Below are 25,848 nucleotides of genomic sequence, written 5' to 3'. Positions count from 1 at the left end.
ATTAATTTTTTTTTTTTTTTTTGTCCCAATAAGAATATACTGAACACCTTCTGTGTGTAAGTTACGGTACAGAACTCTATGGGGAGTGTTAAGTTATCTAAGCTGCCTACAGGAAACTTGCAAAGATAGCATACCACTTGGGTTACTTATCAGCTCTGTCCATTCATGCTGGAAGTATACTACTTATAAAATTTCACCTGTTATTTGGGAAAATGGGGAATTTTGCTTTAATTTCTTCAGCTAATTTGTTTTTGAGAATCTCAGAACAGCTGTGTAACTTATAAAAGACAATAGGTTTCTTGATCTCTGAAAATATTAAAACTTCACTAATTTTGAACTTTAAGACTCTATTAAAAAATCAAATACTTAGTATCTACTGAAGTACATTCAGAGATTTTTGGAACTTCACTCCATAATTTAAGGAATTTACAACAAGTCTTTTATTTAGTTGTTCCTTCAGTGATAGAAATTGGTAAAGAATACTCTTTTTGTGATTTTTTTTTTAAGACTTTTTACTAATTTGGTAACTGTAATGCAGCATTTTCAGTTTTGCTGTAAAGTTTGCAACATCTATATTCCCTAATGCAAACTCATGTCTTTTTTCAATCCTTAATTCTCATAAAAAGCAGCAAGATGAGTGTATTAAAAATATAGGGGAAATTATGGTATTTAAAATATACACTAAAGATCAGCAGTGATATTCTCTTGACTTCTTAAAACTTAATCTTAGAAGTTTCTGGTCAATATTATCTTGTAATTTTTATTTGCCCCTTTATTTTTATAGTATCTTAGTTGTAGTTACTTCCTTCAGTCTTTTTGTATTCCAGAAATAAATTCAGAAATGGGTTTATTTAAAAGACATGAAATCTTAAATGCTTTTCTCCTTGTTATCATTAAGGACTAAGTTATAAATTACAATTTTTTATTTTAACTGAAGGACCAAGAAACCATATACTGAACTCTTGACAAATGGTTTTAATTAAGATGATTTTTAAAAATTTTTATAGTTGCTTTAAGTATTTTAAGTCACTTACATTTGTAATGATTGCAAATACAAGCTGAAGCCAACTTTTAGCTCAAAAATAAGTATTCAATACCTGGGAAATGACAATATGGGCAACCCATATCTATTTAAATTACTCATATCTATTTATAATTATTAGTGGACAGTAAATGTATATGGGTCAGTAAATATCAGGCTAACTGGTTTTTATGTCAGCAGACTGAGAACTATGAGCAGAGAATACGTGAGCAACAGGAACAGCTGTCACTTCAACAAACTATTATTGACAAGCTAAAATCACAGTTACTTCTTGTGAATTCCAGTCGAGGTATGTTCATACTAATTTTTTATATATTTCTTGAACCTCTTGGAAAAAAAAAAGGTGGGAATCAAGTTTTTCTATTCCTCTGTTTATCAGTTCTGTTTTTTTTAATGACTGTGGAAGAGTTATTATGTTTATTTAAGAAATGAACACTTCTAGGACATGGGAAAAGGGGCACTCACATATACTATATGGTGGAACTGTAAGTTGATAAAACTTCTTAGAAGGCAATTTTACCAGTAACTATGATAAGCTTTTTATAATGTCTATACTTTTTTTTATGCCTTTTGAGGAAACCCTGGTGGTGAAGTGGTTAAGTGCTACGGCTGCTAACCAGAGGGTCAGCAGTTCGAATCTGCCAGGCGCTCCTTGGAAACTCTATGGGGCAGTTCTACTCTGTCCTGTAGGGTCGCTAGGAGTCGGAATTGACTCGACAGCACTGGGTTTGGTTTTTGGCTTGGATGCCTTTTGAACCGAAAATTCCAGATGGTAATGAGTATATTGTAAGAAAATACTTGTTCAAGTACTATAAAAGATATATATGCAAGGGTACTCATTATAGCATTATTCTTAATAATGAAAAACTAGAAACAAAGAAATGTCCAACAATTAAATTATGATTATGCACATGATGAGCAACTAGGTAACCAAGAAAAGTATTAATAATAGATTTTAACTTATGGGTGTGAAATATATTCATGGTATATAGTAAAGTGAACAAAGCAGGATACAAAAACAAATATAATGTTATTTCATTTCTACAAAAATGAATTCTTGCATGAATTTATATGTATAGGAAAAGAAAAATCCTGATAGAATATAAACCAGCATGTTAACAGAAGTAATTCGCAGGTGATAAAAATTGTGGGTATATTTTATTTTTATTCTCTTTTGGCATATCAGCATTTTCTAATTTTCCTACAATGAGCATGGAGTAGTTATGTAAATAATTATTATAAACAAGAAATGAATACCTGAAAATATGACTTATGTAAAAGAGTAACTGTTGCTGATGGTAAGATGCAAAGAGCATGTTTCTAATTTTCTAAATTCTACGTATTTTGCACACTCTGGGACAGTGCAGTTTTGTGTGATTTAGTAGGAATAAGAAAAAAATCTAAATGGACAACTTGTCAAAATTATTATCTAAAGAGTTTTTTTTTATAACTCATGGTTTAATTCTCTATACTTTAAAGTTATGGTTTTCAGTTTATATTCTTTTTGTTTTTTTTCAGATGGTATCAAAAACAAGGGTTTCCTACTGATGTCCAAGAGGTTTTTGTTTTGCAGATAATAGCTATGGCTGTGTTCCTGTGCTTGAAGAGAGTGAAACAAGGAAGAATAATGTGACTCTTGATCAGCCACATGATAAAGTAAAATCAGGAATACCGAGAGAAAAACAATCGAAGGTAAATTGCACTGCCAGGTTTATTCCCTGTAAGAAGTGAGAAATCAGGTTCCACAGATTTCCTGAATTATTTAGTCAATATTCTATCACAATTTGGGTGGGAGGAAGTGGGCAAAATTCATTTCAACCCTAGTATTTCATCTGCAGAAAGCATCACTCAAATACTGATACAAAATACATCTTGCTCATTTTATTTTCCTGAGGTGGATCCACCACTAGAATTCTAAACAAAAGGTCTATGTGTATGAACATACGACTTACAGGTTCCTAAATAGAAGCACTATTTCCAAGTAAAATAAAGGAATAGGTTTCATGTTTCCTAGTGTTCTCTTTTCTGTAATGCAAGCATTTAACAAAAAAATAAAAGATTTAACAAAGAAAAAAAGGTTCAACTAAGGTAAACAGTAGACATAGACAATTTTCAATTAGAAAATAACATTCTAATTTTTTTTTAATTGCCTGTGCTTAGTAAAAAAAAAAAAAAATTAATCTAAACAGCTTAAGCAAAAGGCTTCATTGAACCAATATATAAAGAAATAGTCTGTATCTGTAAGGAGACACATACAAGGATATTCATGCACATTGGTTAGAAACAACCTAAACATCCATCAGTAGCAGAATGGTATGTCTTTACGATGAAACACTTTATAAAAATTAAAATAAATATCAATGTGGATATATCTCAGAAAAAGTATTGAGTCAAAAATGGAAATTACAGAACAATAAAATGGGAATAGTTTATGTGAATACTTAAAATGTTACTACATTAATGTTTATGAAAACATGTATATGTAGTAAAAGTATAAAAACATAAACAGGAAGGATATACAACTTTGTTAGAAAATTATCAACTCTGCAGATAAGGAGAGTAGACACTATGTGATAGCCGGAAGGGGAATAAAGGGGTCTTCAGTTGTATCTGTAAATTTTATTTCTTTAAAGAAAGCAGGATCTGAAGCAAATATAACAAAATGTTAACATTTGTTAAATGAGAGTGGTAGGTATGTGAATGTGTTTCTGAATCATTGAAATTTTATAAGTTTAAAAAGGAATTTTTTCAATGAGATGAGTTGGGTTTTAGTGAGGTAATGCATCCTTTAAATAAAATCTAGCAAGTAAGGGCTCTTAACGTCAGCAAGACCAGTGAAAACAGAGTGCTACATTTCTCATTCTAAATAAGGTGGGAGATTTTAACCTAGTTTGTCAGGGTTATTCAGTTACTGATACCAAACTAAGTCTAGCTTACATTTCTGTACTAACTCCTAAGTTACTATTTAACGTCAAATCTGAGAAATCCAGTTTTGAAACTTTTTCTCTAAAAAATTTTATAATGAAAAGTTCTCTAAAGTATTTCTCAGTTCATATTTTTTATTCATAATCATTTTTTCTGTTTGAATCATTCAGTTCTGTATTCATCTCCACTCCAATTTCCATTCATCTAAAAATGCTAATAAATAAACACAAGAAACCATGGTACTAGAATATGTTTAGGTTTATTTTGCAAAGAAGGAATTCAGAAACAATGATTCTGACTTTTAAAATAAAACTTTGTGATTGGGCCTATTATAAACTATAAAATCATTGAGCTGCTATAAAATGCTGATTTATAAACTTAGTGCTTAAGTAAATATTTACAATCTATTTTCTTGTTTCAGGTACTTCTAAATGCCATTATTTAGCACTAATTTTTAATCAGATTTTTTGTTTCTAGTTATAACATTTCTTTGATAATAGAATATCAAAATATATAGAAGGTTACTTTTGGAAAATAACAGTCTTTGTCAGAACAAAAAGGATGATGTGAAAGATTGTAAGATATATTAATAATATATTTTATTTTAAATATGGGTAATTTTTAGTTATTTATGGAAGTTTTACAGTTTATTTTTTAGTCAGAATAAGTAATCCAAGGTACCTGGATGGCACAAACAGTTTTCACTCAGCTGGTAACCGGAAGTTGGTGGTTCAAACCCAGACAGCAGCACCACAGAAGAAATAGGCTTGGTGATCTGCTTCAGTAAAGATTACTACCAAGAAAACCCTATGGAACAGTTCTACTCTGGAACACGTGGGGTCCCCAAAGTCACAAATCAACAACAGAATAAGTAATCAAAGGCAGACTTTCAACAGAAACCTTTTTAAGTTACATCTGTTTTAATTTATAAGATTAATCTTTTACTTTATGTATAAAACATATGTATTCCTGGGCTGAAATTAAGTGTAAGTAGCAGATCATGTCAGAAATAGCTTATTTCCAGAGAAATAATAATGTTGCATCAATTGTAACTACATTTTTAACAGGCAATAAGAGGGAAAAAAAAACTCAAAGTAAGAGAGAAATCTACAATCAGTTCTCTTAATTATCTTTACTAATGGGGGAAAGGTTTATGTGATAGCTACATTTTAGTACTTTGAATAGCTCTTTTTATACTGTAGCCTTTTAACAAAAATCAACATTAGTCATATTGCATCTTAGCTTTCTGTTCTTCTTTGATATATCTCTAGCCAAAGTGCTAATGAGCACTGAATATATAATGGATTAAAGAACAGGAAATACATCCTAAAGAATAGATAAGTTGGATTTATTGAATATTTGAGAGCTGTGTAAAAGATTAGGCCTAATTTAGGAAAATACTGACCAATCAAGCATTGAAATTAAAATATTTTCCATTGGCATGTATGTTAATCTATACTTATTTAATTATAATTAAATTCACTTTTCTCTTGCAAGTCTGAGCCAGGTGAAATCCTTTCCTGTATAACTTTGAATGATTTGATTATAGTAGGGTTTTTCCAAAAATGAGAAAACTCCATGTGGTTGGTTGCAATTTTGTAAAAGTATGTATCCACATGGATGAGAATCAGAAGGCAGTGTGCAGACATGGTTAAGGTGATGGTATGAATCACTTTTTTTTTCTATTTTCAATATACTTTAAAATTGTCTTTTCAAAAATTAATGTATTTCAGGAAATCACATTCCCACGCAGTTGGTCTAGCCTCTGTAATGAATTAGTAAGTTAATAGAAATGCTTTGTAACAGAAGGAAGCTCCTACTGATTACCCACGGTTCTTTCCTCCAGTTTGGGATAGCTTGAGGGTTTTTCTTTAGACTATTTGTTTTGTTTAGTGTTTTTTTTAAGGTTTTGTTTTGTTTAGGATATTGGAGAAGTGAAAAACCCATGTACATTATGGCAAAGGATAACTGTAGCTGCCTTGGAAAATGAGACAAACTTAAGGAAAGAGAGCTGTGTTGAGGAGAAGAGGCCCTTCTGGGAAATTTTACTTGAGAAACATGAAATTTATCGTTAGTCCTCTCTTCATGCCAATCCTACACAAACAGCATGCAAGAGTCCTTTGTCTTCTAAGGAAGTGTAGAGAGGTAAAGACAACAGAGTCTGCATCATTGGGTGATCCCTTAGTTCTCTGTTTATAGCTTGAAGACCTAGGGTGGAAGTACTCAGTTTAATGGAAAGCCAACATTTCATTGCTTATCCACCACTGTAGTTTGTGCAGTCTTTCTTGATGGAATATGATTTGGGGGCGGGTGGGATATTGTATTAGTTATATATTGCAAAACAAATTACCCCGAACATACCCCAAAACATACTGGCTTGAAACAAATATTACTCAGTTTTTGTGGGTTAGGAATTCAAGAGCAGCTTAGCTTAGTGGGTCGTTCTAGCTCAGAGTCTTCTCTTGTGTGGTTGAAGTCAGGATGTAGGCAGGGGCTGCAGTCATCTGAGGGTTTGATTGGAGTTGGAGGATCTACATCCAAGACGATTCACTCACATGACTGTTGGCAGGAGTCCTCACCACATGAGCTTCTCCTCGCAACATGGCAACTAACTTTCTTCAAAGCAAGAGATCTAAGAGAAGGTTCAAGGAGGAAGGTACATTTTATGGCCTAGTCTCTGAAGTCTCATAACTTCACTTCCATTCTATTCTTTTCATTAGAAGCAAATCTCTAAGTGCTCACAGGGCGAGGAATTAAGTTCCACCTCTTGAAGGGGAGGCATTTCAAAGATACTGTAGACATATTTTTAAATCATCACAGGCATGTAGATTGTGGCTTACAGAAGAGGTTACCAAAAATCAAGGTGTATCAGATGTGGTGTTTAATTCACCATGTGGTAAATATTGATGAGAGGCAAAGGAACTTGGCAGAATTTAATAATGAATTCACCTTCCTGAATCCTGTCATTATGATCCTGAAAGTAGCATAGCCTGTCATCTTAAGAACAATTTAAAAAAATTCTAGTGTGAATATAAACTTTCCAGAGAAGAGGAATGATTGAGCAGTGCTTTATGGAACCAAGAAACTCTTGCATGTTTTTGCCAGTTCTTTTTTTTTTTTTTTAATTGTGCTTTAGATGAAAGTTTAGAGGGCGAATTAGTTTCTTGTTAAACAGTTAACACACATTTTATTTGGTGTCATTGGTTGCCAACCCCAGTACGTGTCAACACTCTTCCCTTCTCAAACTTGGATCCCCATTACCAGCTTTCCTGTCTCCTCCTGCCTTCTCGTCCTTGCCCCTGGGTTGGTGTGCCCATTTAGTCTCATTTTGTTTTTATGGGCCTATCTAATCTTTGGCTGAAGGGTGAACCTCACTTCATTACTGAGTTAAAAGGATGTCCAGGGGCCATACTCTTGGGGGTTCTCCAGTCTCTGTCAGGCCACTAAGTCTAGTGTTTTTTTGTGAGTTAGAATTTGGTCTGTGTTTTTCTCTAGCTCTGTCCGGGACCCTCTATTGTGATTCCTGTCAGAGCAGTCAGTGGTGATAGCCAGGTGCCATCTAGTTGTGCTGGACTCAGTCTGGTGGAGGCTGTGGTAGTTGTGCTTCATTAGCCCTTTGGACTAATCTTTCCCTTGTATCTTTGGTTTTCTTCATTCTCCCTTGCTCTAGATAGGATAGGACCAGTGGAGTATCTTAGGTGGCCACTCACAAGCTTTTAAGACCCCAGATGCTACTCACCAAAGTAGAATGTAGAACATTTTCTTTATAAACTATGTTATACCAATTGAGCTGGATGTTCCCCGAGACCATGGTCCCAGCCCTTAGCCCAGTAGTTCAGTCCCTCAGAGTTTGGATGTGTCTGTGAAGCTTCCATGACCTTACTTTGGTCAGGTCGCTCTGTCTTCCCCAGTACTGCACACACTTATTCTTGACAAAGGCTACTTATCTTTTGTTTGCAGGACACCAATGTTAGACATAGTAACTTATGTGCGTGATAAAAATAAAACTCATTGCTGCTGAGTCAATTCATGGGATCCGTGAGTGGCACAAATGGTTTGTGCTCAGCTACAAACCTAAAGCTTGGTGGTTTGAACCCACCCAGTGGTGTCACGGAAGAAAAGCCTGACAACCTGCTTCCATAACGATTACACCCAAGAAAACCCCATGGAGCAATTCTACTCTGTAACAGATGGGGTTACCATATCCATGATAATTAAAAAAAAAAAAAAAAAACATTGCCATCAAGTCAATTCCAACTCATAGCAACCCTGTAGGACAGAATAGAGCTGCCCCATAGGGTTTTCAAGGAGTAGCTGGCTGGTGGATTTGAACTGCCAACCTTTTGGTTAGAGGCTGAGCTCTTAACCACTGCGCCACCAGGGCTCCATGTCCATGATGTTGTTGTTGTTAGGTGCCATTGAGTCGGTTCCGACTCATAGTGACCCTGTGCACAACAGAACCAAACACTGCCCAGTCCTGCACTATCCTTAAAATCGTTGTTATGCTTGAGCTCATTGTTGCAGCCACTGTGTCAGTCCACCTTGTTGAGGGTCTTCCTCTTTTCCACTGACCCTGTACTTTGCTAAGCATGATGTCCTTCTCCAGGGACTGATCCCTCCTAACAACATATCCAAAGTATGTAAGACGTACCTCGCCATCCTTCCTTCTAAGGAGCATTCTGGTTGTACCTCTTCCAAGACAGATTTGTTCATTCTTTTGGCAGTCCATGGTATATTCAATATTCTTCACCAACAACACAATCCGAAGGCGTCAGTTCTTCTTCTGTCTTCCTTATTCATTGTCCAGCTTTCACATGCATGTGATGTGATTGAAAATACCATGGCATGGGTCAGGCGCACCTTAGTTTTCAAGGTGACATCTTTGCTTTTCAACACTTTAAAGAGGTACTTTGCAGCAGATTTACCAAATGCAACCCGTCTTTTGATTTCTTGACTGCTGCTTCCATGGCCGTTGATTGTGGATCCAAGTAAAATGAAATCCTTGACAACTTCATTCTTTTCTCCATTTATCATGATGTTAAATAACAAATTTTGTATTTTAATGTAATTATAAATTGGCATTAATTCCCTTTTTTAAGAACCAGGGTTGTAATATCCTGAACCATTTTCATGATCTTTGCGAAATAGGACATTTTTTATGATACTTGATTCTGGGAAGTAATTCAGTTGCCAAACTAAATACTGTTTTGAATTCTAGGGTTTGGCAGAAATTGTTTACTCTCATCTTTCTGTCTCCTTTTTGTTTTTGTGGGAGTTATACACAGTGCTAGAGTGCTTTCTTATGCAAGTAAATATGCAGGAAGCAAATAATATAGAATACATGAAAAAATTTGGTGATATTTTTACATCGTTTTTCTTCATTAATTCAGTAACTCTGAAATCCTGCTATGTACCTGTCGCTACTAGTCTGGGCTTAAAGTTTTAGTTCAATAACCAAAATAGACATTATTGAATGTTATAAAGTTATTTCAGATTCTAGGATCTGAGATACCAAGTAAATATACCCCCTCCCCCACAAAAAACCCACTGCCGTCAGGTCGATTCCAACTCATAGCGACCCTGTAAATATAGTATGAGTTTATTTGAACTTTTGACTATTTAAATAGAGAGCATGTGTTCTGTGTCCATGTATCTGATTTTATGCTTTATTTCTGATTCTGTGCATATATTCCTAATTTATTCTTTATATGTTTTTTTCTTTTCTCCTCAGTTACATCCTTTAAGCAAAAGCTTTAAAATACAAAGAATGCAGTTGCTTCTGAAAGATACCAGTTAGTTTGCAAATTTGTAATGTAGCTGTCATCATGATTATATCACCAGATAAGATCACTCTGAAGAGCAGGAAAGATTTTATAGGTTTAGAACAGTCAAACAGTAATTAGGCTATGGAGCAGCCATCAGTGCTGACAGTAAGAAAATAAGATGTGCTGTACCTGGCAATTGCAAGTATATATAGAAGCTCTGACATCTTTGAAGAAATCTGATGTCTAAAAATTCACTTGTCAGTCACTTAGACAAGAAGTATGTATTGAGCTCCTTCTATTTGCCCAGCCTTGCTAGTCATTGACAGGAATACAAAAAACAGGATAAGACACGATCCATCTCCTTTAAGGAGCTACAGTCTGGTTAGGGAGACAAAGATGTGGAGATCTAAAGCAATTAGCAAGCATCGTAAGACATTGTGGAGTCCTAATTACATAACAAAATTAAATCCTATTTATAGTTTTATGGCACAGATAAAACATATAGGACCTTAATTTAAAGATAAAAAATTTCCAGTGAGTGAAGGTGGCCACGAGCAGGAGGTCAAATAATAGTTCAAGTAAAAAAAAAAAAAACCCAGGCCACTTTGGAGAATATTATATAAATCAAAGGCTAAAACTGAGGATTTTGATTGACCTGTTATATTTATCATGGACACTTTTTTTTACCCTGGTGGCCTAGTGGTTAAGAGCTATAGCTGCTAACCAAAAGGTCAGCAGTTTAAATCCACCAGGCGCTCCTTGGAAACCCTGTGGGGCAGTTCTACCCTGTCCTGTAGGGTCACTATGAATTAGATTCAGCTCAGCGGCAGCAGGTTTTTTGTTTCATTACATTTATTACCTTTTTTAATGACATAATTATGGTTTAAAGATGAGAGAGAGCTCCTTACTCCTTTGTTACTTTATTCTATAAACATTCCTTCAGTGAGAAGCATTTACCCATGGTATGTTCCTCCAGTTATTATTTTTGGCAGTTTCGGCAGCCAGTGTCTATGAACTTTAACCCTGTTCTGCTTTGTGGTCTTCCATACTTACAAACAATGCAGGAAGCACCAAAACAAGATGGAAGGAATGCACAGTCACTATACCGAACAGCAAACTAGCTTCTCATTAAACAGTTAGTACACATATTGTTTGACATTGATTTAACAACCCCACAACATGTCAACACTCTCCTGTCTCAACCTTGCGTTCTCTATTACCAGCTTTCCTGTCCCCTCCTGCCTTTTAGTCTTTGCCCCTGGGCTGGTGTGCCCCTTTAGGCTGAAGGGTAAACCTGAGCAATGACTTCATTACTGAGCTAATAGAGTGTCCGGGGGCCCTACTCTCAGGGTTTCTCCAGTCTCTGTCAGGTCAGTAAGTTTGGTCTTTTTTTGTGAGTTAGAATTTTGTTCTAAATTTTCCTCCAGCTCTGTCTAGGACCCTCTATTGGGATCCCTATCAAAGCAGTGGGTGGTAGTAGCCAGGCACCATCTAATTGTACTGGAGTCAGTCTGGTGGAGGCCATGGTAGTTGTGGTCCATTAGTCCTTTGGACTAATCCTTCCTTTGTATCTTTAGTTTTCTTCATTCTCCCTTGCTCCCAAAGAGGTGAAACCAGTGGAGTAGTAAGATGCTAGACACTACTCACCAAAGTAGAATGTAGACCATTTTCTTTAAACCATGTTATGCCAGTTGAGCTAGATGTTCCTGAGACCATAGTGCCTGTCACCCTCAGCCCAGCAATTCTGTCCCTCAGGGAGTTTGGATGTGTCTATGGAGTTTCCATGACCTTGCCTTGTACAAGTTGTGCTGGCTTCTCCAGCATTGTGTACTGTCTAACCCTTCACCAAAGTTACCACTTATCTATTGTCTTTTATCTATTGTCTTATTTAGTGTTTTTCCATCTCCACCCCTGCCTTCCCTATAACCATCAAAGATTGTTTCTTTTTGTGTGTAAACCTTTTCATGAATTGTCATAGTGGTGGTCTCATAAAATATCTGTCCTTTTGTGATTGATTTATTTCACTCAGCATGATGCCCTCCAGATTCATTCATGTTGTGAGATGCTTCACAGATTCATTATTGTTCTTTATCAATGCATAATACTCCATTATGCGTATGTTCCATGGTTGGTTTATCCATTCATCCGCTGATGCATCCTAGGTTGTTTTCATCTTTTTGCTATTGTGAACAATGCTGCATCTGTTGCAGAAATTTTGTTTTCAACTCTGAATTAATTCATCCTAACTTTCCCTGCTCTGGGTCTTTGCTTTTTAATTCAGTATATTATTTTAGGTTTTTTTGCCTTGTTGTAATACTAGATGTGGTTTTTGAGAGGAGAAGAAAATAAGCAGTAACATACCCCCCTTTTTTAAATTTTCTTCCCTCACTTTTAAGCAAATTTGAATATCTACCATGGTCTTTCTCCCCTTACTTTCCCCTATTATTCCCTTTCTTACATTTCCCATTTTTCTTTTTCTATTCTCCAAAGCCCACAAAATAGAGTTGGTATGTTCTGTCCAGCCCTGATTTCTCTTGACCAAGGCATGAAAAGCTCTTCTCTCAACCACAATAGGATACAGATAGCCTCTCCAAAAATATCTAATTTCTGTTAATATTGTATTATAATCTGTCACCTAAAAGTTCTCAAAATCTGTTTTGAAGATTTTTGCTTCTTCAGTATTATGAAATGCTTCTGCATTCAATCTGTTTTGATGTTTTGGGTTTTGGGGTTGAATTATATGAAGAAAATCTAGCTTCACAAAGATATGTAGTTGGAAAAGAGGAAAATATTTTAATAGTCCTTCTGTATGTGTGATCAGTATATATATAACAAAACATTAAAATAGCCTTTTTAGGTAATTGTGGATATTCTTCTTTGATACTACACCAAAACTCAACAAATGGTAGTTTCTTAAACATTAGATACAGTATGGAATATGAAACTTTAGCAGTGAACTTTGTTACATTAAAAGCCACTGGTCTATCTTGTACTTTGAATGTATCTTTTACCTATGCATGATTTTGTAACATCATGGATTCATCATTTGGAAAATACCCATTCACTGAGTTATGCAAATCTTCCAAATGTTGGCTTATTTCATTATGTAATGTTTAAAAATCACATTTGTTAACATCAACACTGATCTCATCAGAAAAGTCTTTTGGTATTGGACAGCTGTCGAGATTAATGTAGCAGGCACAAGTTTTCCAAAATTTTAATTTTCACTTGAAAGTTCAAGTTTTATCATTGGCAACAAATCTTGTCAGTTATTTTCCTTAAAGTGACAGGCTAACTTCATTTGCTTTTGAGAAAATGTCTGAATAATCATAGTTTGTATGTCAGTCATTCTTTCAAGTAAAATGGCTTTCCATTAAAAAAAAAAAAAAAAGACTAGTTCAGCTTGCAACTTAGTTGCACAAATGGTTTTCATCAATACAACCATTGCATCATTTTGTCACACAGAATATTAAAAAGGTGTTAACTTAGAGTTTAAAATTCAGTAAGTCAATAATTGTTACTCCATCAAAGACATTCTTAGGTGAAACTGGCATCTTTTTTTTTACTAAGTGTGTGACATTGAAAACTACAGTGACTATTGTACAGTTTGATGCCATGGCCTTGGTTGGTGCTCAAGTACCAGCAGTTTTACTCACCATTGTTTTTAAATCAGCAGTGCAAAAATCAACACCATAAAAAAAGGCAAATAACATCGCAATATTATTGTGACAATAGTTTGACCTCATGGATGTCAGGGTGTGGGATTTGATTTTACCTTAATTAAAGACTAATAAGTTAGCTTGTTACAGTTTCATGGATGCTAGGAAAAGACATAATAAGATTCTTGGGTCAGAGAAAAAAGACTTCACTATTCATAACACAGCAAGTATTTGAAAGAGCATCAAATTTGCGTTGGTCTCCTGGTACCCTCCTCCATCCCCCCAGTGCCTTGGAGGTCATACAGATAGACCTAGATGGATGCCTGTGCATGCAGTGGGTTGCATTAAGAGAGGAACACTGAGCTTGGGTAACCTACCATTTTATAGCAAGCAGTGGGCAAGCCTGCTCTTTGCCACGGAAGGAGGCATTACCTCATCCTTCAGGTTTGCTCTCTGCAAACAAAATTTGAGAAATATCACAGGTAAAGAACAATCAGGACCTTGCATTCTTGGCATGCCCAGAAGAATATGCAGAGACACTCAGGCCTATGGCAGACTCCCTCTCCCAAGAGTGGATTGCCTACAAGTTTCTCAAGACCCTTAGGAAACCTGAACCATATTTTGAGAACTGATTTAGCCAGATTATGATTTCCTGTTAGAAAAGCCATGGTGCCTTTTTCTCAGTACATAATTTACTTTTCATCCTACTGAAAACATTTCATAGTCTAAGAATACTCTAGCCATTTCCTCAGGTGCCCTTATAGAAAGGCAAAGTGAAAGCAGTTTGCAGCTAAGGCTTAAAGAACTGGAATCTGAGCTGCTTCCCTCATTAGTCATGAGAGTTGGGGGTCAAGACTAACCATGTTAATTGCCTGCAAAAACATAGCAGCATCCTTAAAGCACTATGAAATATTATGTCTGCACAAGATAATATTCACAGTGTTCAGGATGTAGTTCAAAATTACTCAACATCGGAAGAGCCAAGAAAATTGTGACCCGGTGTCAAGGGAACAGGTAAGAACCCTGAGGTGAACCAGAGCTTGAAATTATCATCACGTTTTCTACTAGGAGATAGTTGGAGAGGCAAGGAGGGAGTTAAAGTTTTGAGAGAGAATAAAAACAGTAAGGATTCCATTGGCATTTTTTGGAAAATGGCTAACTTCTAGTAGCAAGTTAGAGAAATACTTAAACTATGAAATTTTGGTTAAGAACTTATCGTGAAATTGACTGTGGCAACAGTTGAACTGGTTTGACAGAACATGAATAAATCTAAGTTATTTTTTATGTAATTTTCTGCCCAGACATCCTTGAGCACAGTAAGGACCAGAACAAAGGTCTTCTCCTTCACCCCTCCCCCTGCCCCCAGCCAATACTTAGACATTAAAACTTGGCTTGTAAGTATTTCTTCGTGAGAAATCTGTTTTTTTACTGTGTGACAGGCAAGCTTTAGAATCTTAAAATTAATTTGGATTGATGCAATGTATAAATATTACCATTCTACATCTACTTCTCTGTGCTAGATAATAGTATACCAGTTAGCTTCTCTAACAGCTGAACCCTACAGCTGAGTAGTTAAGCACAAGGAGCAGAAAGGCTTCAGTGCCAGCATCAGCTACTCCACCTACTGGACTGTAGGCAAATTATTTGACCTCTCCAAAGCCTTAATTTTATAGCAAACTTTAGAGTAAGAATTACAGCACTTAATTTTCAAGATCTATCCTGAAGTACAAAGCTGTCAGTGACAGGATAATATCCATACACCTATGAGGAAGACCAATTAATACAACTATTATTCAAATTTACGCACCAAACATTAAGGCCAAAGATGAAGAAACTGAAGATTTTTACCAGTTTCTGCAGTCTGAAAAATTGATCAAAGATAAAATCAGGATGCATTGGTAATTACTGGTGATTGGAATGCAAAATTTGGAAACGAAGGATCGGTAGTTGGAAAATATGGCCTTGGTGATAGAAAGGATACTGGAGATAGAATTTTGCAAGACTAACGACTTCTTCATTGTAAATACCTTTTTTCAACAACATAAACGGTGACTATTGGAGGAAGACTCATTAACAACCTGCAATATGCAGGTGACACAACTTTGCTTGCTGAAAGTCAAGAAGACTTAAAGCACTTACTAATGAAGATCAAAGACCACAGCCTTCAATATAAATTACACCTCAACATAAAACAAAAATGCTCACAACTGGACCAATAAGCAACATCATGATAAATGAAGAAAAGATCAAAATTATTAAGGATTTCATTTTACTTGGATCCACAGTCAACACCCATGAAAGCAGCAGTCAAGAAATCAAACGACGCATTGCATTGGGCAAATCTGCTGCAAAAAAAAAAAAAAAAAAAAACCTCTTTAAAGTGTTAAAAAGTAAAGATGTCTCCTTGAAGACTAAGGTGCACCTGACCCAAGGCGTGGTATTTTCAGTCACCTCATATGCATTTGAAAGCTTGACAATGAATAAGGAAGAGTGAAGAAGAATTGACACCTTTGAATTATGGTATCAGCAAAGAATATTGAATAATACCATGGACTGCCAAAAGAATGAACAAATCTGTCTTGGGAGAAGTACAGCCAGAATGCCCTTTAGATGCCAGGATGGTGAGACTAGATCTCACATACTTTGGACATGTTATCAGGAGGGATCAGTCCCTGGGGAAGGAAATTATGCTTGGTAAAGTAGAGGATGTCCCGCAACAAGATGGACTGACATAGTGGCTGCAGCAGTAGTCTCAAGCATAACGATTATGAGAATGGCGCAGGACCAGGCAGTGTTTCGTTCTGTTGCACATAACGGTCAGTATGAGTCGGAATCAACTTGAGGGCACTTGAAACAACAACAATAATTTACAAGATTATGTGGATTAAATTAAATAATAGATTAAAATGCTTAAATAATAGTTATTTTCATGAAAATACATTTCATTCACCATGGTAATGATATTAGATCTATGGTTAAGGAAAAGAGCTGTTTTTCCAAATCAGTTCATTTTCAATGTAGTATTTGAGGGTGAGGTAGGTAGTATAGGAAACCTTACTTATTTCAGTTGATCGTTTAAGTTAAAGAGAAATGTATTTTCTCACAGCCTGGTAGGTTACAAGTCTGAATTCAGGGTGTCGGCTCCAGGGGAAGACTTTCTTTCTCTGTCAGCTCTGGAGGAAGGTCCTTGTCCTCAATCTTCCCCTGTAGAGGAGCTTCTCAGGCGCAGGGACCGCGTGCCCAAAGGACGTGCTGTGCTCCTGGTGCTGCTTTCTTGGTGGTAGGAGGCCCCCAGCTCTCTGCTTGCTTCCCTTTCCTTTTATCTCTTGAGAGATAAAAGGTGATTCAGGCCACACCCCAGGGAAACTTCCTTTACATTGGATCATGGATCTGCTCTGGGTAAGGGTGGTTTTACAGTCGCACCCTAATCTTTTAACATAAAATCAGAATCACAGAATGGAGGACAACCACAGAATGCTGGGAATCATGGCCTAACCAAGTTGATTCACACATTTTTGGGGGGACATAATTCAATCCATGACAGCATCCCCACAGTTAAATATTTTATTTCTTTTAAGAAAATAAATTCAGAAAGATACATGGAAAAAGTACCTAACAAAAAGTGGAAGACAAAAGACAGTGAAGTATTAATCTCACTCTGCTTCAAATGAACTTCACAGATTTGAAATGATAGTAATGTGGCAGTGTTGGTAAAGGATTTTAACTTTTTTTTAAGATTGTGTTTTATTGTAGCATTGAATTGATAGAAATTGGCGGCGGCGGGGGGGGGAGGTTTACATTAAATCGGAACCCTGTAAAGAACTTGGAAGTAATTGGGGTGTTTAATTTTATTTCTATATTGTTTATTTTCTTGCCACTTCCTTCAGAACTCTGGGCCGGATCCCATTTTGCCCTGGAGTGGTTCCCGCACTGGCAGTGGGTTTGCTTAGCACACTGCGTCATGCAGAACAGACAAGGCTCCTAGAATTTGTGTTCTCTTGCTTTGCTAGATTTTCAGGAATGATAATGCGGGTGAGAGCACCGTAGATTTCCTATGGCCATAGTTATTATAGATTAAATACAATTTCCTGGTGATGGTTTTATTTACTTTTTTGTCCTCATACTCTTATTTTACTATGCTTTTGTATTTATTCTTATCGAATCTCTTTTTCTAATTTTTTTCTGATCCTTTTTTTCCTACCTTATTCTCTTCTCTGTCTCAGCCCTTTTCTCGCTTTTTCCCTAATTCAGTCATATAACATCTTTGGCCTCAATATATCTAAAACTGATAAGGAAATACTCAACCTCATTTCTTCCACTAGCACTTCATTCTTAGGTTTCAAAAAATCTAAGTGACAAGTGAGTCCTTATTTTTAATTTCTCTTTTCTATTGTCCTTGTTTCTTTTTCTCTAGTGAGTTTTTAACTAGCTAGGATTATAACTATTAAAATAGTATAATAGTTCATATTCCCTTTACCAATCTGTCCCATCTCACCTTGGTTTATTTTTTAGTTTATATTTTTCCTAGTAAGAGCGTGTTTCCCTTTTCTGTCTCAAAGATCATAATTCTATTATGACTCATCCAGAAACTAAACAAAATATAACTACACTCAGTCGCCCGAGCCACCTAAAAGTGAATACTCCTTTGCATGCAGGGGTCCCAACTGAAGTTCAGAGGGATTCTTTGCTGTGAACAGTGGAAAAAGTGGTAGGCATTGCTGAAATTCAAATATGTATCATGGAAAATTTACCACCTTTATTCAGTGTTAGCCTTTTAAAGTTTGAGCTTCTTATGTATCAGAAAATACACACTGTAGTAATGAGTTTATTCAGTAACATCTCTGAAAGTTCAAAAATCTCTAATTTTGCTGACTTTAATTGCTTAAAATTTTTAAGAAAGGATATTCTAAATTAAAAAATTTTTGTTGCGCTTTTTAATTTTTTCAAACTATAAGAAGAATAAAATGTTTCCACTTTAGTACTAAATATAACAAAATGCATTGGGGAAATATACATTTCTTTTTTTAAGATGTTAATATCTAACAGATCCTGGAATCTAACACAAAAACATTTTCCATTATCTTTGCATTAAGAATAAACTTGATTTTGGATTAATGAAATAGTAGCCATTTTTTTTTTTAATCTTTATTATCTTTCTCAAATACCATTCAGCTAGTCCTTGGAACACATACATATATATATATATATATATATATATATATATATATATATCCCATATATGAGAAGCTTAGATTGATTTACATGAAAGTAAAATTCTCCGGGTTTATTTAAGAGGACATTTTAGGAATCATTTCACAACGTCTTCCAACAGTTTCAGATGGGTTTATCTTAATGGATTTAGTTGAATAACTTACTGGAAGTGTATATGGAAAGTAGAATGTGTAAAGCTCATATTTCAGCATTCATTCTGTAAATTTGGCATTTCCAAACTAATACTTGGCACAGTTTATGATGTCAAGTATGTTAAGTTTTAGTACTGCAAAATAAATTCATTTTTTGAATGATTTGTTTAAAAGCTTCTGAAATATAATGTTCAGAGTTCTCTTTCTCTCTTATTTCCAAATTAGCAGAACTTCAGCTTCCTGCAGTGTAGGGTCCACTTAGATAATATTTGAGAATAGAAAGAAAAATAAAAGTTATCTCTTTCTAATATTTATTCTCTGAGATGTTCAACAAACGGAGTAATCTTCATTAGGTAAGAAACTTAAACATTGAAAAGAAAGTTTGAGTATCTATGAAAAGTGTTGACTATTCTAATTATACTAATCCTAAATCCTTTGAAAAATAAATGATCATTTTCAGAAAATTCTGTCAGATTGCTATGATACAAGATAGCATTAACATGTGCACCCATTCTAGGTAAACTCCACTTCGAAATGGCAGGGAACTGCTTCCTTTTTTTTTTTTTGCAAGTAGCAAGAGGCTCCCTTTTTGAAATTTTTTTCTTGGAATGCTGGAAACCCAAAATTTTCATTCAAAATATATTAACAGATTTATTTGGTGTGAATGATAGGAGGTGCAATGTAATGCTTAGTACAACAATAATACTTCCTTCAATAATAATAAGAACAAAGTAATAGTAAACAGCTGTTTCTAACCCCCAAGAAGCTGAAGACCTTAGTTTAGATACTTCAGACATTCCTCAGTGAGTCCTTCCTTTTCCCCCCACCAATAACCCAAAGAATCTTTCCCAGATAAATTCATCCACACCAGTTATCAAACTTAAACAGCACAGAAGCTAGACGGCACCAGTTATTTGCCAAGCCAAGCAAAAGTTTATCATTCTTTTACTACTTTTTCTTTCACCCCTCCACTCATTAGTTGTTTTTTGTTTTTAATTGTAGTAAACCGGTTGTTATGAGTCGGAATCAACTCGAAGGCAACGGGTTTGGGTTTTGTTTTATATATATATAAAACAAGACATTTGTCATTTTAACCATTTTTAAGCGTACAATTCAGCGAACATTAATTACATTTACCATGTTGAGCTACCATCACCACTATCCATTTCCAAAAGTTTTTTCATCGCCCCAAGTGGAAATTCAGTACCCCTTCAGCAATAACTCGCAGTTCCGCCTTCTAGTCCCTGGTAACTACTAATAAACTTTCATCTCTGTGCATTTGCGTATCAGTGGAATCACAATATTTATCCTTTTGTGTCTGCCTTATTTCACTCAGCACGTCCAGAACTTCATCCCATTAATTCTTAAGGCTTTCTTAACTTCAGAAGCAATCAGTTCTAGTTTATGTCCAAATCAGGACTTTGGAAACTGGGATATTTTTCTTTACCTCTTTCTGTAACTGTCCTCATTTTTTAGGCTAAAATTATAGAGTACTTTTTGGTTCTTTCTAATGCCAATTTAAAAAATTTTTTTCATATTGAGAATTTTTAGTACCGATTTTTTAAAGGATTCCTATCATTCATTTTAATATAATCATGTATTTTGTTATGATTTGTTTAGCATATTAAATTGCCAAGTTTTTCTGTTCTTTTAGTATACTCCCTTGTCTGATTTGGCTGATAAAAGTTTAATATGAGAATAATCTCATAAAAGTTTCTTTTCATCCTTGTAGTATCCTGAATGACTGGCTGGTTTTAAAATGTTGCCTTTCTTTCTAGTCCACATTGAAATCCATTGAGTGTTCTAACTGCAAATAACACTAAAGAAAAACCTTGTCTACCACTTTTAAAAACAAACTGCAAATGTGAAAATATCTTCTGATGTGACTGCTTTATAAAGCTCAACTGCAGTTTTAATCCAGAAGAAGGCATGGCCTAAATGTTTGTCAGATAAACAGTATGCATCAGTAAAATGATCTTTATTTTACCTCAGTCTGATGATGTAATATATAAAATCACAAATTGTATTGCTAGAATTTTATTTTACTCATTGCTAATGTATAATAATGCTCTATTTTAGAAATGTCAAGAAAGCGTTGGTATTTTTAAAAAACTGGAAAATGAGAGCAATAAACTGAAATAAATTGGAGAAGATATTAATTTTAAGAAAAACAAACTGAACTCATGTCGTTTTTTCTTAAAGAACAAATAAGACTTGTAAGAAATTGATAGAAATCTTCCGAAAAGCAGGAAGATAAGAAACAAATCTTCCACTTTAATAATAAACAGTGACCTTAATTGAATAAAATCTAAAAAGCGACTGAACATAAATATCCACTGGTTTGAATTTGAACTCAAATAAGAACTATACAATTTTAGCTGTTACAATGTGATTATATAATACTAGGAGTTCTTCAAATCTCTGAATTTGTTAGTTTATAGCTTCAGAAGGTACACGTAGAAAGCTTTCTAAGAATGATTAAAGATTTTTTTTTTAATCTGAACGATAGAATCGATTATTACAACATGTTCTTTAATGTTGACTTTTTAAATGTCAGAATAAATGTAATACCCATGTAAGCCACAGGGTGGGAGTGAAAGGTAAGAGCTTGGGTTGAAGTAGCTTAAATACATACTTGGACTATATTTATAAACCTTTAAAATCTCTGTTAAATGCTAAGGAGCTCTACAGCTTGGTTTTTCTTCTTCCTCTAATACAGCTCCATTCCTCAGCAAAGGATAACAAAATACAAAGACATTGATTTAAATGTATAGTCCACTGTTAGTGAATATCATAAGAAGTAATCACACACACAGATTTTTTTTCCCCCTAAAGTCGCTGGTCATATCAGGTGCTTGGTGATTACAGTAGCAGTTGTGACCACTGTTTGAATTTGGGTAACTTTTTTAATTACTGGTACTGAAAATACTATCAGAAATATTCCATGTCTTCATGCTGTTTTTCTACCTCTATTTTCCTCTTTCCTGATTTTTCCCATTTAAAAGTAAATTCTATTGTACATTTTATTTATTTGTAGATACATTTATATATAAAACACACACACAGAAAAAAAATACCCATTGCAGTCAATTCCGACTTCTGGCATTTACATATACAGAAGTATATATATATGTATGTATATAAAGCTTTCTTAACTTTTTTAGTAGGGAAGACAAATAAATTTCCCATTGTATTTTCTGTTAACCCATTCTCATTTGAGTTTGGAAGCACTTTAAAGTGATAATCATTTTTTGTGTTCAAGGTAAGAAGACAAGACGTTTCTTCTAGAAAAGAAAATTCACCAAAGAGTCTTGGCATTCCTTTATTCCATGAAAGGTAATTGTGTATTCTTTTTTGTCAACTCTAAAAATTACAAATAAAAACCAAACTCATTGGTGTCGAGTCGATTCTGACTCATAGCGACCCTATAGGGAAATATATTTTATATATATACCTTTAAAATTTTTCAATAATTGTAAGAAAATCTCAGCCTTCTTTAAGAACTGTAAGAGACCAACAAAACCAAAAACTTGAAGCTCCTACATGTTAAAATGAGCTAATTACATCATACAGTTAATAACAGAGCTCAATCTAAAAACTGAAATCTCCGAAGCTCTACTACTTCGATAGACCAACTATTATGACCATATTGTTTTACATGGACCCTAATGTGAACCTTATCAAAATGAGGAATAATATTCAATTTTTGTTTTCAGAGAACAAAAATCAATACATTAAAATTTCTAATGTAGGTGAGACTAAGAGTCAGCCTGTGATTATGAAAAAGTAGATGTGGTAGTCTGTACTATATATATGTATTAGAACTTTTATCTCTTACTTTGTGCGTAGCTTACCAAACATTGGAGTTGTTTAGGGGGCATTTTCTAGGAATTTAAAATGTTTTAACCTTAACCCTTCAGTAATTATTTTGTGGTAAATGAAAAGTTGCTATATAAGTTGAATTATGATAAAAAAAACATGAAGATACAGCCTTATTTTTTTTTTTTTTTTTTAAATAGGGATTATATAGAGAAGACGTTCTGGGATCTGAAAGAAGAATTTCATAGAATATGCATGCTAGCAAAAGCACAAAAAGAGCACTTAAGCAAACTTAATGTACCAGACACTGCAACTGGTAAGGTTTGATTTAACACACAGTATGGGTAATATTAATTTTATTGGTGTTTACTTAAAATTGATTTCTTTTTGAATGTGAAAATATTTCAAAGCGCAAAGAAGCTGCAGCCTACACCCCTCTTCCTTATATTTGAATGGGTGAGTGCTGTTTAATATATTACATTATATAATTATTGGCTTTTTTTCTCTTTCTGTATTGTGTGTGGTACTGTACAGATTGAATTAATTGACATAATTACTAATCATCTTAAAAAGAAGTCCCACCTTGAAGAAGTATAAAATAAATATAGGTTATATCAAAAGTTTTCAGTTGCTGATCGGGGGTTTTATTAAACATTAAATCATGTTAGTAAGCAACCTTTAAGCCCCATTTCCATCTATGAGTAAGTAAAATTAGAACATAGGTCTGTTTTTATCTTCAGCCTGAAAGCTAGTTGAATGCTATGGATAGATTTTTATAATTTGGTTCAAGAAATAAAGACTTCACATTTCCCGAGCGCGAGTTCTTTTGGAGGCACAAAGTAAAAGTTTAGTATAAAATAAAAGTTAAATGGATCATCTTTTTTACACATTGGTTACACTGTGTTTTTTAAAAGCTCCTCCCATCCCTAAAACCCCAGACTATCTTCTTGGTATTTGCTTTAGTAGTTTAATAGGAATAGCAAAATACCAGGGGTTGAGTTGGCCCCCAAGCAATTCAGTAAATAAAAAGAAAGTTAACTGATCACTTATGATAATTCTCCTTTACTCTTATCACTTAAGATATTCTGTATACAATTCCCAAGAGATGTGATTTACAGTTTTCACTCTGAGAGATGTTTCAGCAGGGCTGACTGGCACCCCCATATTTAAAGATCTCTTCCCATATCTTTCCCATATCTAGGCTGTCTAAAAAATCATTTCATAATTTAAATTCACTTTTTGCTTACCACTACTACTATTTTATTTTCAGCAAAGTTACGCAATGTGGTATTATAGAAATAAAACAGTTTTTGTAGATGGACATACTTTATTTCTTCCTCCTCTTTCCTCTCACCTCCCCAAAAACTCTTAACTCCTCCACCTTAATTTTTGTCATATTTTCATAATAGGTTTTTTGTACAAACTAAAGACACAGTAGGTACTTCTGAGGTAAACAAATTATTTTTATTTAAAATATACTAGCCATACAGATGTAGTCCCTAGAATTCATAAATACGCTTTCTCAACATCACCATCTTATCAAAACATTGTAATGGTGATATAGTCTTTGTTACATAGAGAACTTACCGCATTATCAACAGCTTAATAGTTTGACCATTTTTGAATTACACAGGTCCGAATCTAAGTATGTATCTGTCAACTGGAACACTGTTTCAATTTTTTCCCCACTAAAACTGCTTACTAATGTTATTCTTATGTTTTATATTAACTGTGTCATAAATAATATATACATTATTCTTGAAATGTTTTAGATCTGCTGTGCTACAGGCTCCAGTGAATTTTTGCTGGGACCAAACAGAAACCAGAGTATCAAATACGATGCTTCTGGCAATAGTAGATTAAAAGGGGAAAGAAAGAAAAACAAATGTTCAGAAAAAAAGATGCCTATCCAGGGTTTCTAAGTATGGCTACAACACTAAATAAAAATAGAGGAACTATTTCAAATATGATTTGAATAATATTTCTGGAAAAAGTATATTTAACATTATTAGCCCTATATTTTTTCAATATTTTCATATCAATTTTATTAAAATTCGATCTAATTTTAAATAACCAGATACAGCTCATGAAAAATTACTGAGTTAGTAGAATTGTACATTTTCTTTTTATTACTGTCTTTCTTGTACTCACCCACATATGACAACAGTCTTGAGGAGAAATAAAGACAAAGCATGTTTTTTTAAGGTGCTATTTGGTCCATAGAGTAGGATCCTATTTGAATGGAGATTAGGAAAGAAGAATATAGGATTGATTACGATTACGGGGTTACAAACAACGATCAGGTATCTTTCTTTTATGAATATACAAGATAATTAAACTGAGACGTAATCTAAATGAACAGCCTCTACTTAAATTTTGAAAATCTAAAAATGTTTCCTGTTTTACTTTTTTCTTGGAAAAATAAGTATTCTTGAAATAAACAAAACAGAAAAGTAATTTGCTCATCTGATTGTTTCCCAATAGGGTGTCAGGATGATGAATGCTTTCATGTTCCCGTTTGAGTTTTCTAAGCTTGAATTTCTAGTGGCCCTAGAAATCTTAGGTTTAAATTTTTTTTTTTTTTTTAATAAATGATAACTCTCACTGCTTGGACAAATTACCTCAGAAGATTATTTAAATATAGCTAAGGTTGTATGCCAGCTAGCTATGCTGAGAGAATACATCTGCTTTGTTTTCTCCATGTTTTATTCACAAAGGGAGTAGGTCAGTCATTGGAAAAGTAGTCCAAATCATCTTTCTGTCAATTTCAGGACTTCTGTATTTCTGTATTGAAACCAGCCTTTCTAATTAGTATAATGGTTCAGAGCACAGGCTCTAGAGTTAGACTACCTGAGTTCTAGTGCCAGATCTACTCGCTATCTGTGTGGCCTTGGAATTAACCTCTCAATGTCCCAGTTTCTTCATATGTGAAATGAGTATAATAATAGTGCGGTGCAAACAGTTACCACCATCAGCTTCTAACTGAAAAGTTGGAGGTGTGAATCCACCCAGAGGCATCTCGGAAGAAAGGCCTGGCAACCTACTTTCAAAAAACCAGCCATCGAAAACCCTTTTGAGCACAATTCTACTCTGGCACACATGGGATCACCATGAATCAGAGTCAACTCAATGTCAACTGGTTACCTACAGATTATTTTGAGTATAAAATGAATTAATACATGTATAATGCTTATGAGTCGGAATCAACGCCAACAGGTTTTCGATAATGCTCATAAAGGCACATGGCACATAGAAATGTTAGTAAGTGTTAATGG

At 34.5% G+C, this 25,848-nt stretch overlaps 1 protein-coding gene across 11 annotated transcripts in view; it reads left to right on the top strand.

Annotated features, from left to right (window-relative positions):
- The window catches only part of TANK (TRAF family member associated NFKB activator), a 99,256-nt gene that overhangs the window by 64,763 nt on the left and 8,645 nt on the right, over window positions 1–25,848 (top strand). For 5 of the 11 annotated variants that reach the window (XR_010322303.1, XM_064287064.1, XM_064287063.1 and 2 more), the window contains exons 3-8: window positions 1,220–1,331; window positions 2,616–2,734; window positions 5,701–5,745; window positions 6,537–6,623; window positions 22,017–22,090; window positions 22,774–22,889. Coding sequence is in view for 10 of the 11 variants with exons in the window: in XM_064287064.1 (XP_064143134.1) it covers window positions 1,220–1,331; window positions 2,616–2,734; window positions 5,701–5,745; window positions 6,537–6,623; window positions 22,017–22,090; window positions 22,774–22,889 (553 nt within the window). In the remaining variant the exon portion in view is untranslated. The remainder of the gene's footprint in view (window positions 1–1,219; window positions 1,332–2,615; window positions 2,735–5,700; window positions 5,746–6,536; window positions 6,624–22,016; window positions 22,091–22,773; window positions 22,890–25,848) is intronic. The other 6 variants (XM_064287066.1, XM_064287065.1, XM_064287059.1 and 3 more) reach the window with 4 other exon arrangements.

The sequence above is a fragment of the Loxodonta africana genome, chromosome 6, assembly GCF_030014295.1.
Source record: "Loxodonta africana isolate mLoxAfr1 chromosome 6, mLoxAfr1.hap2, whole genome shotgun sequence".
NCBI lineage: Eukaryota > Metazoa > Chordata > Mammalia > Proboscidea > Elephantidae > Loxodonta > Loxodonta africana.
Note: the sequence above shows the minus strand (reverse complement) of the source record. Positions and strands in the feature narration are given on the sequence as shown.